At 53.8% G+C, this 13,535-nt stretch overlaps 1 protein-coding gene across 2 annotated transcripts in view; it reads left to right on the forward strand.

Moving 5' to 3' along the window:
- DPP9 (dipeptidyl peptidase 9) overlaps positions 1-13,535 on the forward strand; it is a 50,628-nt gene that overhangs the window by 34,132 nt on the left and 2,961 nt on the right. For both annotated transcript variants that reach the window (XM_040629542.1, XM_040629543.1), the window contains one exon: positions 3,085-3,196. In XM_040629542.1, the coding sequence (XP_040485476.1) occupies positions 3,085-3,196 (112 nt within the window). The remainder of the gene's footprint in view (positions 1-3,084; positions 3,197-13,535) is intronic.

Below are 13,535 nucleotides of genomic sequence, written 5' to 3' on the forward strand. Positions count from 1 at the left end.
GTGGCAGTGAGCATGGAGACGGTGGTGGTGGTGGAGGGCGATGGTGGTGGCGGTGGTGAGCATGGAGATGGTGGTGATGGTGGTGATGGAGGAGGGCGATGGTGGTGGCAGTAAGCATGGAGACGACGATGGTGGTGGTGGTGGAGGGCAATGGTGGTGGCGGTGGTGAGCATGGAGACGGTGGTGGAGGGCGGTGATAGTGGTGAGGATGGTGGTGGTGGTGATGAGGATGATGACGGTGATGACACCCGCTGTTCATCAAGCCTTAGCATGGGCCAGGCCTCTGAGTGCAGGACACTGACTACCTCGTTTCCCCCTCACACCCACTCTAAAGTGGTCCTGTTCATGCTGATGTCCTATTTTAGGGATGGGGAAACAGGTCCAGAAGAGGGGATATGGCTTTCTCCGAGTCAGCCAGGAGGTGGCAGGGCGGGTTTGGTGCCGGGCCTGTCTGACCACCACCCCCAAGAGCAGGTTGGAACAGGGTCTGGAGAGAGGGGTAGCTTCCAGAGAGCTGCTTCTGGTCCACGAGGGACGGAGGTGGGACAGCGGGGTGCACACACGGAAGGAGGCCTCTGAGAGGTGCCCGGCCTCATTCCTCAGGGCCAGGTGGAGATCGAGGACCAGGTGGAGGGCTTGCAGTTTGTGGCCGAGAAGTACGGCTTCATCGACCTGAGCCGAGTTGCCATCCACGGGTGGTCTTACGGAGGCTTCCTCTCGCTTATGGGGCTGATCCATAAGCCCCAAGTGTTCAAGGTGGGTCCCACCCCGTCCCCGCCCCTGTTTGCGGGCACCCGCCTGTGCCCCTCAGAGCCCGCCCCCCCGGAGAGGCATCTCGGCAGGGGCCTTGCCACGTGGCTGTTTCTCCCCGCAGCAGCCCCATGGGGCCGAGCCCCCCTCCTCATTGCCCGCCACTGCTGACCCCAGGATGGCATCCGGCTGCACAAAACCCCGCCAGCAGCTCTCTGTGGGAGGCTGAGCCCGGGACCCCGGCCTCGGATGGGCAGAGGTGGGGCATGGTGTGAAGAGCGTCGGGGGAGGGGCCCCCAGGCCGGCGGCACTGTCAGGGCACCGCGGGGCGGCGATGAGGAGGAGGAGGCAGGAAGGCAATGGGACCAGGGAGGGGCCGATCCTGGCCTGAACGCACTCGTTCAGCTCACCCGCCCTCCCTCAACAACGCACGATCCACGGGGGACACACGGTCTGAGGGCCCCTCCCCTGCCAGCCCCCGTGTGCATGCCCGCTCCTCACGTCCTTCGGGGGAGGCCCCGGGACAGCCGGCAGGCAAGTGAGGGCTCCTGAGACCTGACCCGTGTGTCTCTCTCTCCTCTTCTTTCCTCTCCTCTCCCCTCCTCTCCTCTCCCCTCCTCTCCTCTCTCCCCTTCTCTCCTCTCCTCCTCTCCTTCTGCTTCTCCCTCTCCCTCTCTCTCTCTGTCTGTCTCTGTATGTCTCCCTGACCCCCGCTCTGTCCACTGTGGCCCTCAGGTGGCCATCGCGGGCGCCCCGGTCACGGTCTGGATGGCCTACGACACAGGGTACACTGAGCGCTACATGGATGTCCCGGAGAACAACCAGCTTGGCTACGAGGCGGGTTCTGTAGCTCTGCACGTGGAGAAGCTCCCCAATGAGTAAGGCCCCCACCCACCCCAGCCTTCTGGGTCATCGAGGCCCCCATTTCTCTCCTGCCACCCCTCCCTGGCCTGTCTGCGAAGCTGGGCGTCCACAGCACCTCCCGAATGTGCGACTCCCTCTCTGCGGCCACCTTGCACCCCCTTGAGGCCTTCCCTTTTCACTGCTCCTCACGGAAGCAGGCCGGCACCCAGGGTGCTCTTGGAGGGAGGAGGCCTTGGCCCTGCCCTCAGAATGATGGAAGGAAGGCTCTAGAGTCACGCTGCTTTGCACACGCAGGCCTCCCTCCCTCCCCAAGCACGTGTCCAGCTGTGGGGCCATCAGTTGGTCTTGAACCTCATCAGCCTCTGTTTTGTGGGATTTGACATGCAGTGGTCGGGTCTCAGGTCCGCATGGTTGTGACATCCGGGGCTGTGGGACCAGCTTAGACATACCCCCTGGGTCCACGCCTTTCTTGCTGGACTCTCAATGCAGGCTGGCCCCGCCTGGGCCCCTCTCCTGGTGAGGCTGCTCTCCGTGGTCTGGAGTGTGGCGGGGGCTCCTTGGGGATGCCTGGGGACAGCCACGCTCGAAACCCAGTGCTCTGGGCCTGGGCCGTCCAGTACGGGAGCCAGGAGCCATATGTGGCCCCTCAATTTCAGTTCATGTTGAGCTGCTGACAGAATAACCCCATTGAGACAGACACAGACTGTGTGGTGGTTATCAGGGGCTGGGGGAGACTGCTAATGGCAGGGAGCTCTGCTGGAACTGCATAGACATGGCGGTCCACAACATTGTGAATCCACCAGAAGCCCCTGAATCATTCAGTTTAAAATGAGGTGTTTTTTTTTTTTTTTAAGGTTATGTGAATTTCACCTCAACAAATTATTTTTAAAAAACAAACTTTTAGGGGTGCCTGGGTGGTTCAGTCAGTGAAGTGTCCGACTCTTGATTTCAGGTCAGGTCATGATTCTCAGGGTCATGGGATTGAGCCCCGCGTGGGGCTCCGCACTGGGCATAGAGCCTACTCAAGACTCTCTCCCTTCCCCTCTTCCCCTCCCCGGCGTGTGCACTCTCTCTTGAAAAAAAACACTTAATTCTTAAAAACTACAATTCCTAAGCCACTCTTCCCACATTTTAAGTGCTCAGTAGCCACATGTGGTGGTGATGCTGATGACTTCATTGGGTGGGGCAGGTCTAGAACATTCCATCATCCCACAGGGCCACGGCACAGCACTGCTCTAGAAGCTTCCCTGGAGCTCAGGGCGTACCACGCACAGCGCGCCCACACGCTGCTCCCCTCCTTGCCTGCAAGGAAGTGAGGGAGGCTCCAGACCTGCTTGTGGCAACCCCGGCTTTCAGGCTTTCGGTTCCGCCGCCGCAGGCTGCTGAGCTGCTGCTCAGTCCTGGCTGCCGCTGGGGCTGGGCGGGAGCAGAGGGTCCCACCTCAGACCCTCACCCAGCCTTGTCTTCCAGGCCCAATCGCCTGCTCATCCTGCACGGCTTCCTGGATGAGAATGTGCACTTTTTCCACACAAACTTCCTCGTCTCCCAGCTGATCCGAGCCGGAAAACCTTACCAGCTCCAGGTGGGTGGCGCTTCCCCAGGAGCCCACAGGGTGGGCGGGTGGAGTATACTTCCTCATCAACAACAACATTCTTCCAGAACAACAACAACAACAATGTCATCAACAACAACAACAACAACAATACACACAATAAACAAATAACACAAACAATGTCAACAACAAATAACAATAGTCAACAACAACACACAACAACAACAACAATAAACAATACACACAATAAATACCAACAACAACAATAATAACAAACAATAAAGTTCACATCAACAATAACAACAACACCACAATAACACAATAAAACAATACAACAACAACACAAACAACACGGCACAAGTCAAACATCATCATCAGTTTCAACAATAAATATATCAACACAATGTCACAACAACACACAACAATAAAAATACCAATAAATACACTAAATACACACACAATAACAAATAACAAATAACACACACACAATACACAACACACAACAACAACAATAACAACAACAACAATATCAATAAATAGTCAAACAACACAATAATAACAACAAGGGAACAAAATGTACTTTTGTCAAACAAAAAATGGTCAATGTCATCAGAACAACAAATAAAAGGTCAACAATGCAACAAACAATAAACGCAACAAACACAATAAATATCGTCAATATCACAACAAATGTAAAAACGTCAAATACCGCAACAAGGCAACAGCAACAACAACATCACAAATAATAATAACACACAGCACATCACACAATACACAAATTGTCATCAACAACAACAAACAATACAAACAGCCGTCAACAACAACAACAATATCATCAATAAAGTCATCATCATCATCATCAACAACACACAAATAACAATAATAAATAAACACACACAATACAACACTTCAATACACAATAAGGTGCTTTTGGCAACTCTCTTCTTTCGGCGGCGGCGATGATATACACACATGTACCCCGGGCCAACGTTCCAGTGGGAAAAGGAGTGCACGACGCCGCCAGGTCGCACCGTCAAAGCCACCGTCGTGGGCCGGACACCGCCTTGCCGCCTCAACGCAGCGGCCGCCAGCAGCAACGCAGCCAAAATCCGCGCCTCCGCCGCCGTTACTCCCGCCGGGCGCCGCCATCTTGGGATCGGGTCCGCAGGGCTGGGGTGGCGACGGGACGCGGCGAGGACACGGGTGCTCCCGCTTGAGGCCACGCGTCCGGCGGCGCGGCCACGTGACTCTGGCGCGCCCCGCCTCCTCCCCGGCCGGGCTGCCATGTTAAGCGGGGCTTGAACTTCCAGGGTGAGTCCCCTGGAGGGGTCCTGGAGTCCGTCAGTTCCGCAATTCCTAACCCGTGATTGACCCTACAGCTCTTCCAGTTAGTAAATGTAGTAAATTCCGTCATGAGGGGAAATGGACAATGACCATTGGGCAAATACCTCAATTGTTGCAGCCAAGATCCCTGGATGGATCTGAAAATTAATAAAGGGAACCCTCATTTAGAATGGAGTGGAGAGGCCGGTAGGAAGAGCTCAGCACCCAATTACTTCTGGTGAATTGCGGACCCAAACCCAAGCTCCAGCACCTTGCAAGTCCATAGTATGTTAACCACTACTTCTCTGCCCCAGCAGGAGGAAGGAAATTTTCCCTACCCTGGCAACAACAGCCCAGCCAAAGAGACAGCCACAGCCCAGCCAATAAGAGACAGCCACAGCACAGCCAATGAGAGACAACCACAACCCCGCGAATGAGAGACAGCCACAGCACAGCCGCGAGAGATAGTCACACTGCTAATGAGACCAAGGCTACAGCCCCCTTATAAGATACAGCCACAGCCTAGCCAATGAGAGATAATCACAGCAGAGCCAGTAGAGAGTGGTCACAGAACAGCCAATGAGACAGTCCTTGCCCACCCAATGAGACGCAGCCACGGCCCAGCCAATGAGATAGTCAAAGCCCAGCAATGAGAAGCCACCACACCGCTGAGGTAAGTGGACTTTGGTTTGTAAGAGCCCCTTCCAACCTCCTCTTTCTTCTATAAAAGAGTAGTTCTCCCCCTTGTTCTGGATTTTGCTCTTGGTTTTGGTAGCTTGCTTGTCCTAGGTTGCAGTTCTCTGCTATTCCTGAATAAACCTATTTTTACTGGTAAAATAACTGGCAGTTATCTTTAAGGTTAACATCTAAAAATTAGCGGGGATGTATGATGAGAAACAGGATATTTCTATAGTCTAAAAGTATTTTCCCCAAGATACTTACTAGTTATAAAGGGGAAAATAGGAATTTTAGAATGAAAACACCATCTTTAGCCCAGTGATCAAAGTTAATGTCACCAGTGAGACTTTTCAACCGAGAAGGACATTTTTTTAAGATTTTATTTATTTATGTGACAGAGAGACAGCCAGTGGGAGAGGGAACACAGCAGGGGAGTGGGAGAGGAAGAAGCAGGCTCCCAGCGGAGCCCGATGTGGGACTCGATCCCGAACGCCAGGATCACGCCCCTGAGCGAAGGCAGATGCTCAACGACTGCGCTACCCAGGTGCCCCCCCGAAGGACATTTTCAGTGGCAACTCTAGACTTCCTGCCTCCAGTGCATGACTTCAATCTATAAGCAAATATCCTACAAAAACCCAAGCTGAGGGACATCCCACAAGGTAACAGGGCAGTAGTCTTCAAAAACATCATGAAAGACAAAGGCTGAGGCACCCTCACAGAAGGAGAGACCAAGACAATAAAACACAAAGTGGGATGCTGGATGGGTTCCCTTGTTCGAGTTCAGCCTGTTAACAAAAATACGACAGGCTGGGGGTGGCTTATAAACAAACACGTTTATTTCTCAGGGTTCTGGAGGCTGGAAGTTCAAGATCAAGGTGAGGCATATTTGGTGTCTGGTGAGGCCCACCTCCTGGTCCACAGGTAGCCCCATGCTCGTATTCCCATGTCCTCGCAGGGTGGAAGGGACAGGGTGCCCTCTGGCTCTCTCTATGGGACTCATCCCATTCATGGGGGCTCCACGCTCGTGATCTAATCCTCCCTCGCCTCCCCCGAACTATCACCTTGGGCATTGCTGTCAACACACAATTTTGGAGGGACATGTTCGGTCAGTAACAACCCTGGACCAGAAAAATGGCCTCTACCTATTAGGTAATAGGATTGTACTGATGCTAATTTCCTGGCTTCATTAAGATTGCACCATGGTTACACAGTGATGTGAACGTTAGGGGAAGCTGCTGGCTGAAGGGTATCCAGGAACTCTGTACTATTTCTGCAGCTTTTCTGTCAGCTCAAAATTATTTCAAAATAAGCTAAAAAGAAAAATAATCCCTACTTCAGGGGGTTGTCAGAAAACTGAGGAAATGCAGGTGAAATTTCTACAAATAAGAATTTTTAATACAAGCCCCCCTTTTTTGGTCACAAATTGCTTAAATTTTCAAGAAAACACCAATGGTGAGGTCTGGAGTGTCCAGAATTAAGCTTGTTTTCCTAGTCCTTCCTGACTTGAAAGAACAGACTACAACAAGAAAATGGCATAGGTAACCCCTAAGCTGGGCTCTAGAAAAACCTTCAGGGCCTCAAATCACTCTAACCCCTCAGACACAGAGTAGGGTCAATTTCAGAGAGGTCAGGAGGATCCTCCAGCAGGAGGGCTCCATGGATAACCCTAACCCCAAAACTGATGTCCCGGATGGGGGCAGCCTGTCCTAAATTGGGATACCTGCTCGCATTAAGAAATTCTTTCTCGTAGGGGGCACCTGCGCGCACAGCGGTTAAGCATCTGCCTTTGGCTCAGGGGCGTGATCCCGGCGTTATGGGATCGAGCCCCCACATCAGGCTCCTCCGCTATGAGCCTGCTTCTTCCTCTCCCACCCTCCCGCTTGTGTTCCCCTCTGGCTGGTCTCTATCTCTGTCGAATAAATAAATAAAAATCTTAAAAAAAATTTCTTTCTCGGGCTGCTGGGTGGCTTAGTTGACTAAGCATCTGCCTTCGGCTCAGGTCATGATCTTGGAGTCTGGGATTGAGCCCCGCCTGGGGTCTTGCTCAGTGGGGAGCCTGCTTCTCCCTCTGCCTCTGCCTCTCCCCCCTGCCTCTCTCTCTCTCTGACAAATAAATAAAATCTTAAAAAAAAAAAAAAAAAGAAATGTCTTTCTCCTTACAGCTGCCTGCTCTGGACCCATTAGAATTGTCTCACAATGGTAATGATCACAGTCTTGATTCTGTGTTTTCACAGCATGGTCCTGTGATGTCTTTCCCATTACCTCACCTGCCGTGTTTGACCTTCAGTCCATCACTCTGAAGGATTCAATTAGTGGCCAAGCGCTGCTGCTAACAAGATATTTCAGTTGTGAACTGTCTGAGTCTCCCACTGAAGATAGGTAGGTTGGTGTGTTTTCTTTTCAGAAAGACTACCCAAACCTCTTTTGTTTCCTTTTGCCTCAAAAAAAAAAAAAAAAAAACATACTGGAGAGATTAAAAGTAAAAACCCCATCATTGTAAGATCCTGATTTTTAATCATGACATGAAATTCAGCAGTCCTTAAGGAAACCATTTGGTGACCCAGATATCAATGGACATCTCTCTCTGTTCAGGACACTGTAAGTGGATGGGTGTGGACTGTAGATTGCATGGAGGAACTCCTTTTTGAGAATAAACAGTTCTGTATTATGACTGTGGTCGTGGTACAGGAATCTATACAGGTGACAAAATTATTCAGTCACCATACACTCACCAGCAAGCACATGTGAGCGCTGATAAAATCCATATAAGGTACAGTCTAGCACAATTGCATTGCACTCAGGTCAGTTTCCTGATATTGACAATGTACTGTGGTTAGGTAAGGTGTAAGATGGGTGAGGGGTACATGGACTCTGTACTATTTTTGCAACTTCCTATGTGTCCATAGTTTTTGTTTGTGTTGAAATACCATAAACATGTTTGATAGACAAATGACAAACCAGGATGCCCCACATCCAATATGAACAGGATTTTATGTCCATTGCATAGTGGTTCTTTCCAATTAGGGAAGAAATGAGCTTTTCCAACAGGAAAGCCAGCAAGCATATGGACAGGCAGCTCACACAGGGCTGGGGACCCCCACTGACGGCCTCGATCCCCCACCAGTGGTGTAGAAAAATGGCCCACGTAACAGCCTGGAAGAAACAAATGCCTCTCTGCCTGCCACCTCGAGCCTTGACCTTCTGCCAACAGACACTGTTCCTTGTAGCTGCCATCATCCATCCTCCTTCCTGTTGGCACCCCACTTCCATTTCCGGGCCTCATTGTCGGGTAGGAATGTGCATGACTGAAGTTAGGCCAAAGAGCTGTTTCATGACAATCTGAGTACCAACTGAGTAAGGCAAGTAGAGAGGTCTCAGGAAGAGCTCCTGCTTGAGACAAATGCAGGTTTCCAGCTGCCAAGGTTCCTGGAGCCCAGTGCCCTTTGCCACCAGTTTCTGTCCCATGACTTTGACCAGTCCCTCCTCCCACTTTATTTCACAGAGTGTTTGAAGTGAAAGAACTCTTATTCAAGACTGGGATTTTAAAATTCATTGGCTGAGCTTCCTCACCCGTAAAAACAATCAGACGACAACATCATTCAATTTGCAATATGGATGAGCGACTGATTTCTTCATACGTAGACAGAGTCCACAAATCAGAGGCCAACAGATCACAAAGAAAAGTGGGTCAATGATTACTAGTCAAAAAGTGGCTCAAAACATGAAAATATTCCCATACATAAAAGAAATGTGAGTTCAAATTAAAGTGAGATGCCATGTTTCACCCCTAAGATTGGCAAAGATAAAAATATTTGATAGCAGTTAGTATGGCGGAGGAATAAACAGGACACTTCACTCTTCGGCAGCTGACATTGAGGTGTTCTCTTTGGAAGGCAATCTGCAATACTTCGAAACTAAAAACAAGTATGCCTTTTGATAATGAGAATTTACCCTTATAAAATCAAACATATGCCCAAAATATGTGCAAGACTATTTGTTGCAGTGTGGCTTATACCGGGGTTGGTCACTTACAGACTGTGGGTTAAATCTGGCTGGCTGCCTGGTTTTGTAAATAAAGTTTTATTGGCACCAGCCAAACACTCATTTACATATCATCCGTGGCTAGCTTTTGAACTAGGAGGGCAGAGTGAGTAGCTGTACCCCAGGCTGTCTGCCCCACAATGCCTAAAAATTTACTTCCGGGCCTTTACAAAGTAAGTCCGCTGGGACCCTGATTTATTCTGATTTAAACAAAAAGCCCAGAATAACCGTTATCTCCTTGATAGGTGCCTGGCAAAATAATGTCGGCAGAGAGGAAATAGACCCAGGTGTTTAAAAATAGACTGGGAGGATCACCTCTCTGGAACGAAGGCGTCTCTTTCTCTGTCTCCTTCTGCACCACCGTTTTATTTGTTAAGCCATTAAAATAAAAGCGAGACTCCCCCAAGTACGGAGAGGTGTGAGAGGCCAGCTGGATGGATCGCACTCGCGCCAACCGGAAGCCTTCACCAGAGCTGTCGCTCGGCAGCCTCCGGTGTCCCTAGGTCTCGGCCGCCGGGACAAACGGGAAGAGAGGCGCTGCCCGCCCTCCTCAGTCGGATTCCTGATCCCCGAACCGAATCGGTCAAGCCCTGCTCAAGCACAGAGACAAAACAAGCGAAGGCATCCTGGGGGAAGTAACGCCAGAAGGGATGTGCCCTCCTGGCGGATGCTTTGTTGCTGAAGAAGCCTGTGGGCTGGGCGTCCTGGCTGCACTGGACCCGGCCCGGTCCTCCCTGGGGCCCGTCTGGCGAGGGGCGGGGCATCTCCCAGCCCTGTAGCCTCTCAGGACCGCCCAGTCGGAGAGCCCCAGCTCCCGGCCCCAGCCTCAGGCTTGGAAGGAACCTCAGGCAGGCGGCTGCGCTTCCATCTGGAATCGTTTACGAGTCCAATTCTTACTACACATATAAAAAGAATAAGAATCGACAAAAATATTTTCTTCCATAATATGTAGAGTGTGGTTCGTTTCTGGTGGGTGTTTTGTTTGTTTTTGCTTGTTTTTCTTTTTTGCCCGCCGCCGGCAGAACGCTTGGCAGGGAGGAAGAGGAAGGAGTAGGTAACCCTGAGGCGGGGAAGGGTCCACCGCAAGGGAGCCCCGAGTCTGCCGGGCGGAGAGGGGCCGCACGCGCGCTTCGAGCCACCCCAGAGCCCGGGAGGGGAGTGCTCGAGGCTGGCGCACCACGGCCCCGCGGGCTCAGAAGAAGCCCCGCCCCCCGCCCTGGGGTGCCGGCCGGTGAACTCGCGGCCCGGCGGCGGACCCCATTCTAGGTTTAGGCACCCTTCGCTGCGGCCTTCAATAATCATCAAAACGCCCTAAAAACACATCGCGAAGCGGGCGGGTCTGGAAGGAAAGGCAAAACATGTTCCTAAAGCTGCCGTGTGCTGCGGAGCGGCCGCGCGCGGGAGTGGCCGCCGCTTCCAGGTCCTGCATCCCTCTCCCGCCAGCTGGAGGCTAGCTCCAGCCCTGGACAACAGGGGAGGGGATGGCTTGAGGAAGTGCCTTCTGGATGTGGGCCTGTCTCTCCGGCCCTGGCAACCGAGAAGCAGCAGGCAAAAACCCAGGAGCATTACAAGCAAGCAAAACGAGAAGGGGCAGCCAAGCCGGAGGCTCAGGGCCGGGTGGCTGTCCAGCGGGGCGGTGGAGGAGGCGCCGGGGTCTGCGGGGGCCACTCGGGCCCTCCCGGCCTGTTCCCCCAGTGGCGGGCGGCGCGGCCACTTCCTGTGCCTAATTGGTAGGCCCCAGCGGCCTGAGGTATTCCTGGTAGATGCAAGCGCGACTTCACAGTGCTCGCCTGACTCGGGCAGCTGGATACTGTGTCTCTCGTTGGGGTAGATCTGCAGGCTGCGGGCTGGTGGCAGCCAGAGACCCTCCCAGCCGATCCGGCCGGCATCCTGCCCCTCCCCAGCTGAGGGCGCCCTGGGGGAGCAGGCACTGTGACTGATGGACCTGGGTTCCAAACCTCGTTCCCTGATCGGTTGCTGTGCACTCTGGGCAAGTGACACCCTTCGACCGCAGCCACCCGCCTCCAAAACCGGATGAAGAATTCGACCTCCTGGTCTTTTCAGGTCTGGCCAAACTAGTCTCTCAAACACAGAGCACATGCACATTCAGAATGGCACACTCCAGAGACTGCCTCTATCCCCAAGCTAGAGCTGTCCCCAACCTGGGAGGTGCAAAAGAATGCACCTCCGAGGGGAGCGCATCGCGATCACTCTCTGGGATGTGTGGTACAGTTCACTGAGGCACTTGCATTTGACCGAAAGGCCACGTTAGGACTGCACGCGGCCATGGCTCCCATGACAGGCCTCCCACCCCAAGCTCGGAGGGGCGTTATCCCCACAGGAGCAGGACTCTGTCTGTGCCAAGGGCCACACTCCAAGGAATCACCCAGTCCCTGAGACCTGGCTGAGCTGACGCCAGGCCCCGCGTGACCGTCACAGGAGCCAGGTGGTGCCTCTGACCATGAGAGGGTTCTGGCACCTAGCAGGTCTCAGAGAGATCCTCGGCTCGGCAGGCTTGCAAACCTGCTCCACACTCTCCCAAAGTACCCCACTCTAGTCCCAAGCTGGGTGGAGCGAGCTCAGGGCCAGGGGCCTCTTCTCACCTCTCCCTGCCAGCGAGGACATGGCCACTGCCCCAGTTCACTACTCTAGAATACATCCAAATGCCCAGAGGTCTCTCCGCCTCCTCCCTTGCCTCTTTCATCCATCCCTGGATGAAGCACAAGTCTAATCTATTGTCCCCCTCAGAACTCTGCAAGGACTTGCCAGTCTGGATCAAGACCCCATCTCCTGCCCTGCAGCCCCCCAGACCTCACTCCTACCCACTTTGGGCACCAGCACTGGGACAGACCTTTCACACCCACCCTGGGGCCGCTGCCTGGTTACTTTCTCCTCTACAACAAGATGCGAGGTGAACAAGGAGGACCGGGACCACCAGCCTCCCAGTCCATCCGCTCCAGGGTGCCTGAAACAAAAGGTGGGTCTCCGCCTCTCCTCACACGCTGCCCTGCTCCCACCCCAAAGCAGTGTCTCATCTCACCTCCAACTCTCATATAGGAGGCAGGGGCACAGGACTCCCGGCCCACCCTGTGGGCTAAATGCTCTCCCAAGAGAGCCATTTGGCCTCGAAGCCTCCTGGCAAGCAGGAGTTATCCTGCCCATTTCCCAGAGGAAGAGGAAAGGCCTGAGGTTAATGGACCTAATGTTCCTAAGGCCACGCGCAGGCAGGATTTCACGGTGTGAGGTTCCATCCTGCCCGCCTCACGCGCTGGATCTGCGCAGCTGCCGCTGCCTCATTTGGGAAGAGCATGCGGCTGGGGGTCTCCCCCTCCTGCCCTCTCTGGAAAGGCGGCCCAGCCACAGGTTCCCAAGGCCTGTCCCTCCTGCCCCGCGCACTCAGTTTCTCCATCTGTTGAATGGCAACATGGCGCCCTGAGGACAGAGCGTGCAGACTTCTGCGAGGCAGAAACACTGAGGGTGGCAGCACGTGATAAAATCTGCCCTCTCGGCCTCTCTCTCGCCTAGCGGCCCCTTCTTGCTAGACGATCGACTATGGCTCACATCCCACTGGCCCCCGTGGCCCCTGTCTAGAGGGGGTCTCAAGGGTGGTGGGCCCAGACACCTCACCCGTTGAAGGAAATCCTGCCGAGGCCCCGCCCCTCACCCCAGCCACGCCCCCACTGCTGAAGCCCTGCCCTCGCCGCCACGCCCCACCCTCACCTCCAACCTCTGCCCCTCTTCGAGACTGGCTCATCACCCAAGGCCCCACTTCTCACTGACAAGACCGCCTTATGGCAGAAGCCACGCCCTTGCCCAACGCCCCTGGCCCAAGGCGGTGCCCAGGGGGCCCCCGCCATCACCACACCTTGCCCCCAACTCCCTTCCCGCTATCTCCATCCACTCTGGTCTCCTGTCCAGGCTGCTGTCTCCGACACTTTCCTGTGCCTGGTGCTCAACCCCTGGCCTCCCACACCTGGGCTGAGCTGGGTACCCCCCTACTCTCCAGCATCCTTAAATGTCACCTCCTAGGGAACTTCTCTCTGATCCCAGTCACCCCGAGATGCTGTCAGCGCCCTGCACCGTTCCTTCGAGGCAAATTTCTTGGTTTAAAGTAAAATGGTGTGGGCATGATAATTTCCCTAACACTGACCTCCTTCCACCAGGCTGAGCTGGGGTGGGGGTGCCTGTCCCCCTCTCAGTGTGCCCGGCTCCCGAGGGCACTACCAGTGATCAGTACATGATTGCTGACTGGATGTGGGGACCGGGGCGCTGGGGAGGTGGAGAGAGGTGGGGGAGCCCTGCCTTGGGGGCCATAGTGCAGCGGTAC

The sequence above is a fragment of the Ursus maritimus genome, unplaced genomic scaffold (genome assembly GCF_017311325.1).
Source record: "Ursus maritimus isolate PB19 unplaced genomic scaffold, ASM1731132v1 scaffold_14, whole genome shotgun sequence".
NCBI lineage: Eukaryota > Metazoa > Chordata > Mammalia > Carnivora > Ursidae > Ursus > Ursus maritimus.